Consider the following 6,213-nt stretch of genomic DNA (forward strand, 5'->3'; position numbering starts at 1 on the left):
CACAGGGACCGGCTGAGCACCCAGATGGGCTTGAGGCACCCAGACCTTCTAAGGCTGGCAGGGACGAACCTCTAATAAGCCTCAGAAGGCCCAGCTAATGGTGGGGGGGCTAGAGGAGGAGGGCTGCCTCAGTTTCCAAAGCAGGGAAGGACGTGTCAGTTGAGGAAATAAAAGGTGCTGTGATCAGGGGGGTAGAACACTTTCAGACTCTTCTTAGAAGAAACAAGACAGGAAAGCCTACCCCCAGGGGGAGGTCTTCTCTCTGCATGGAGCCCCCGCCTTCACTCTCCACCCCCTCGCTAAGGATGGCTCCCACTCCCAGCAGGGGCGGAAGGACCCCAGAAGACTCAGAGCCTTCATGAGGAGGAGCCCAGAGGCTCCCTCAGGGGGAGGTTCCTGGATGATTGAGAGAACAGCCTTGGAGCCCCAGCCTGTGTGTGTGCAGGTTGCCGAATGGGCAGGGGACTGCCTCTTAACCCCAACTTGACCCCCTGACCGCACTTCCCTGTAGAGCGCACCAGCCGGATCACTGTGTTTGGCTGCACTGGGAGGGCCCAGGAGGCTGGAAAGGCGCAGACCTACCCGGTGCAGGGAGAGCAGCCAGGGGCCGCGTCCGAGGAAGCCCTGCAGCACAGCCAGTGGCCGTTGAGGTAGGCAGAGGGGTGGTAGACGGTGAGGCGCTTCCTGTTGCACTGGCTCACTTTGGTGAGGATGTCGATCCAGGCCTTGGCCTCCACACAGTTGCTGGCCTGGATGTACAGCGCTCGCTCAGGCTGGATGACCTGGAACATCTGAGGAGACAGAGCATGAGCTCAGGGGGGGGCGCCTAGCAAAAGCTGTTGCTGGAACCACGAGGGTCATTATCTTTGATGCCTATAAGCCCCGGGGCTGCCGTGGGAGGGTCTGGAGTTATCCAGAAGCTCAGACAGCCCAGGGGCATCAGGAGTCTCTATTCGGAAAGCAAAGGCGTAGCACGGATTGTCTCCCCCATGGGACCTCCTGAAGTTGACTGTAGCTGTTACATAAATGGACTGGTTTCTTTGGGTTCCCTTATGTGCTGCGCTGCGGCAGACTTCTGTGCAAGGTGTCTCATAGCTCATCCTGCCCACCTTCCTGCCCTCATCTCCAGATCTGCCTCAGGGCCTTTGTACGTGCTGCCGTGTCCATCTGTGAGGCCCCTTTCTCCCCCACCGACCACCCTGGGGACTCTTCCTCCTTATCCCAGGCAGGTTTACTTCTTTCATGAGGCTTCCAGCCTGCACTGCCTTTCCTATTTATTATTCATCCAACAAACATTCCTAAGTACCAGGTACTGTCCTAAGACCTGGGGACAAGTGTGGCGCAAAAAGAGTTTCTGTGGTCCTGAGGTTCCAGCCAGCAAGAAAGATAAAGTAAACAGAGAGTGCAGGGGCTGATTGAGTGTGAAGCCTAATGGGAGGTCAGTATAGAACCTTCTAAATAAACAATCTTCCAGCTGAGATCAGAGGGTGACTAAGAGTAAATTAAGCTGGATGAAGTGTTCCGGGCAGCAGGGACAGTAGGTGCACAGGTCCTGGGGCAGCAGGAACAGTACATACAGAGGTCGGCAGAGAGGGTTGGGTGCGTCCAACAGGAGCAGTCCAGCTGGACACGGAAGGGGTGAGCAGGGGAGGCGGGCAGACAGAGCCCTGGGAGGCTCTCAGCTGGACGTGTCAGAAGGCATGAGGATGTCAAAGAAAGATGATGGTTGCCTTTTCCAAGGGGTGGGGTAGCATGCAAAGAAAGGAGAAAGGAACAGGAGTCGATGGGTTCTGGGAAAAAGAGTTTGAGTCCAAGTTCCTGAGTGAATGGCCAGGGCCCATTTCCAGAGACTGCGGTCCCCTTGTCCCGCCTTGCACTATTGCGCAGGCCTCAAACTGCACAAATCTGTGTATGGCTTTGGTCCTCAGTGGAGGGAGAGCCTCTAGAAGGAGGTCTTTTGTCCTGATTGTCTTCACAGGCTGGCCTCTCCAACAGGGCTCAGCATGCAGCAAGCTTTCAACAATGTTTCCCAAGTGGAACAGGACGTTAGCCTAGGAGTGCCATGGGAACCTGGCTTGGAGGAGGGCAGTAGGAAAAAACAGGCTGATGAATAAACGATGCTAAAATTAGGGGATTATTCTAAACCTAAATTAAGGGCCTGATGGAACGAAACAGCTCACAGCTGCTTCCAGGACATTTTCCACACTTGCATCCTTCCGTGGACGTCTGGGAATGCCGCCGACTAAGGGCACAGCGTTCCCAGCCCCCCATCCTGGAGAGGGTGAGGTGCAGACACACGACAGGATGCTGCCTGCAAAGGAGGCAGGCGGGCCTTCCAGCTCCTGGAGCAGGTGCAATGGTGTTAATTAACAGGAAAAGAAAAGCCCACATCTGCCACGGGGCCATGAGCTTGCCAAAGAAATGACCTCAAATAATCCTGGGGGAGGGACAAGGAACAGAGTTAAGAAGACAGGGCAGGGTGAGCAGGAACTGCTGTCTGCTGACCAGGCGACAGAACAGAGCCACCTCCTTGGTCGGTGCAGCAAACGCTGCCCACTGTGGGCCATGAGGCCAATCTCAGGCCAGGCGGAGATGTGAGCTCAAAACTCCTCAGCCCCATCCCTGACAAAACAGACCCACAGCGTGTTCCCCACCCCCCTCAGACCTAGTGTGGCCTTAGGCACCTACTGCATACCAGACCATTGAGCTGTGCCAGTGAGTGAGGGGCAGACAGACACAGAAGGACAGGGAAGAGGGTGGGTTGGGGCCTCCGCCAGTTCCCAGGAGGCAGCGCCTGGGGTCCTGTTTGATAAACCAGGAACTTGGCATGTCACAGAACCTGCTGAGTGCGGGAATGCCACTCGATGCACGGAGGCAGCGTGCTATGTAGAACGCTACGGGCCACCCTCCCAGGGGAACAGGACTCCAGCCCCCAAATAAAATGGGGCCCTGGGAGTCTTTATAGTCCTAACAAATAAATGAATAAGTTTTCATGGGTGAGAAGAGAAAGCTTTGCACAGTAGAAAGCCAAGAAAAAGTAGCGAGGGAATAACACAGTCAGAAAGTCACGGTGGATGGGGAAGAATTTGAGGAGGAACAGGATGCTAACACAGTTCAGTGCATCTCCCCACAAATCACTGATTAACTACAGAGCCATACCTCCTGACACCATGCACCCAGGGGACGAGGCACCTCTGGGGTTCCTGACAAAAACTCATCACCCAAACCTACCTGGCCGACCACCTGACACACCCAAATTGATGTATGTTCACAAAAACTGGCCTGCGTGCTTCAAAAACGCCAAGGCCACAAAACAATGAGAAATGTTTCAGATTAAGGAGACGACAGAGAACTAAAGGGACCATGTGACCCTGGATTGCTTGCTGGCCTGGGAAAAAACAACGGCTATAAAGAACATTATTGGGGCAACTGGCAAAATTTAAATAAAGACTGTGGATTAGTAATACTATTACGCAAGTGTTGGGTGTGCTGATTTTGGTAACTACACAGGGTTATATAAAAGAATGTCCTTGTTTACAGGCAATACACTGAATTATTTGTGTGGTTCAGGAAAAAATATATACATTACACACGGAGCCAGATGAGGCGGGGGCATGAAGGAATATGCTCAGTAAATGGGACAAAACCAATGATTCTGGGTTAGGGAGCACGGGAGGTCCTTGTTCTATTTGTGTAACTATTCTGCAAGTTTAAAAGTAAATCAAAATAACAGTTTCACAGAAATTCCACATGATCCCAGAGCCTGTCCCTGGTGTCTTTTAACAGAGGGTCCCTGGACCCCTGGAGCTGCCAGAGACGCGACCTTCCAGCAGGCTCTGCCCACCCTAGCCGATCCAGGCAGGGAGAGCCAGGCTGCTTTGCTCAGAGGCTCAGATGTAAAATCACACAGAAATATGTGAACACCCAGGTAACACCCCAAGAGCAGAAGCGGGGGCGGGGGCAGCTAGTAGGAGAGGAGGGACACAGCCCCGGAAGAATGCCTGGAGATGGTACACTCACGTTCTTCATCTTGAAGGATTCCTCTTCCAGTCTCTCCACGGCCAGAATGTTCTCGATGGGAATGCTGTAGAGGGGCTGGTCTCCTGGGACAGAGAGCGGTTAATGAGCTGGCCCGCCCAGAGGTAAACGACGCGTCAGGGGGAGGCGCTCGGGTCTCCCCTCCTTAGGTGAGACGGTTAAGAAACTGACAGACCACAGGCATGAGGGGGTCGAGGGCAGTGGTTAGGAAAGGCCTGAGGAAGGGGCCTTTGTGTCCACAGAACACCTGAGCCTCACACACTCGCTCTCAATAACACCCAACACCTGCGTCTAGCATGATGCTCAAGCCTCTCATCACACACTGTCTCCAAGAACCATATTCCCACATTTTTATGAGGAGAAGCTACTTTCTTACCATTCCATGATCTAGATCTGAGTCATTTCAGATCCCGGAAAACACAGCCAAAATAGAACGAGACTATCACTGTCCGGTGGGACCCTGATTCCCACACCCGGAGGTACGGGGCCTGCCTGCTGCCCTCCGCCTGCTACCCAGGACCCCCTTGTGGATGTCTCTTCCGCCCTCATTTAAAGAAACTGCTCACTCCGAGGGACACACCTTCTGTGCTCTTAGTTTCACTCTTGAAAAGCAGACGGTAACCCCAATGATGCTTAAACAAGGCTCTGGTCCCTCGCGATACAGATATGTAAAAATCAGGAAAAAGCAAATTTGTCGTGTTACCTTTGCTTTTCTGGTATGTAAATTCATGGTTTGTCAGGCGGAACCATCTTTTCTTAAAATTCTTCATTCCAAAGCGTTTTCGTCCTTGTGCCCTCTTAATCATGAACCTGTGGTGAATAGGTCGCGCTGATGGATGAATGTCCTACGGCTCGGGGGCATGTCTCTCACCCCCCTCCCCATCCTGCAGCCCAAAGTCACGTCTGCAAAAACAAAATAACTTGCCATTTTTGTATTTGTGATACCCACTGCAGACTGTCAATTTCAACATCTTATAATTTTATTTCCAAGTGATGGGGTTAAAAAATCAAAAGGCCAATGTCTCTACTTTAAAGAAGTTTAGCCCCTGTGCTGGTATTAACTTTACATTACAAGTTGGTGATATACTAGTAGCGGGCTTATCAGACCCCCAACAAAACAGCCAACCCTTCCCCATCTCCTATACTGAAAATATGGACAAGAGATGCTCTTCAAGAGAAAGGCTGGCAGCAGAATCACAGCGCCATGCAGGTGTGTTTTGGAAAGCAGAGACCAGTGAGGTGAAAGAAACACCTATTCTCTGGTAGGTACTGTGCTTTGGCGTCTCCTGACAGAAAATGCTTCAGGAGTGAGGGGCTGACGGAGGGAAAGGTGAGGCCTTGAACTTAGGCGTGAATGAGCCAACCGTGCAGAAATGCCCATTAAGGGGCCGTCTCTCATTCCTCTTTCTTCCCACTGACGGGCATTTCTCTGTTCTGCAGATTCAGCAGATAACAGGCACAGAGAAATGAAAGAAAACAAGTCCATGTTTAGATATGTCCTGGGTTAGTCTTGGGGCGTTTAAAAGTGATGGATGAAGGCCACACGTCTCCTGGGTCTCAGTGGCCCACAAAGGGTCTGTGTTACCTCTGACCCGGGAGGCCACTGGCCCCCCGCCTGCTGCGTTTCTCTCCTGCCTGCCCAGTGGCTCTGCCAGCCTTACCCTTCCTTAAGCAGGATGGGCTGCTCCACGCTCTTGGGGTCTCTTCTCCCCGAGGACGAGATCAAATCTAAAAACTGAAGTGGGGAAAAAAACAGACTATTAAAAGGGGAAATGGCACACTTGAATACATTTGTTCTTACATAGAAATGATGCTACAGGACACTGTGTGCCCCTTTCTGACACCACAGGAGGGAGAAGAATCTGGGAAGCAGGTGGCAGGGCAGTGGGTCCCTCTTTGAAAACTGTGGGGATCTTATGCTGGTCTCCACTGTGACCGAGAAGCTTCTAGCCCCCACCCCGACCTCCCGCGGGCCCCGTCCGGGGAGGTCTCCCTGCACCCCACAGTTGTTACTTGGCCTGAAAGGCTGCCAGGCTTCAGGTAACACCTGGGGGTTCTACCCGTATTTTAATAGATGACCCAGAGAATGCATCTCTCATGGAATTTGAAGCAGCAAAGGCGTTCCTCCCTGCCATCCTCAGCTCCCCAGAGCCCTCCCCCTGTGGCTTTGCCCAG

General features: G+C 52.6%; 1 protein-coding gene across 1 annotated transcript in view; it reads right to left on the reverse strand.

Annotated features, from left to right (window-relative positions):
- Nucleotides 1–6,213, reverse strand: part of RASA3 (RAS p21 protein activator 3) — a 131,890-nt gene that overhangs the window by 8,217 nt on the left and 117,460 nt on the right. Inside the window, exons 18-21 of the mRNA XM_019644759.1 lie at nt 5,700–5,773; nt 4,742–4,848; nt 4,021–4,103; nt 583–791 (exon numbers count right to left, since the gene is read on the reverse strand). Coding sequence (XP_019500304.1) covers nt 583–791; nt 4,021–4,103; nt 4,742–4,848; nt 5,700–5,773 — 473 coding nt within the window. The remainder of the gene's footprint in view (nt 1–582; nt 792–4,020; nt 4,104–4,741; nt 4,849–5,699; nt 5,774–6,213) is intronic.

Source organism: Hipposideros armiger, unplaced genomic scaffold (genome assembly GCF_001890085.2).
Source record: "Hipposideros armiger isolate ML-2016 unplaced genomic scaffold, ASM189008v1 scaffold_91, whole genome shotgun sequence".
Taxonomy (NCBI): domain Eukaryota; kingdom Metazoa; phylum Chordata; class Mammalia; order Chiroptera; family Hipposideridae; genus Hipposideros; species Hipposideros armiger.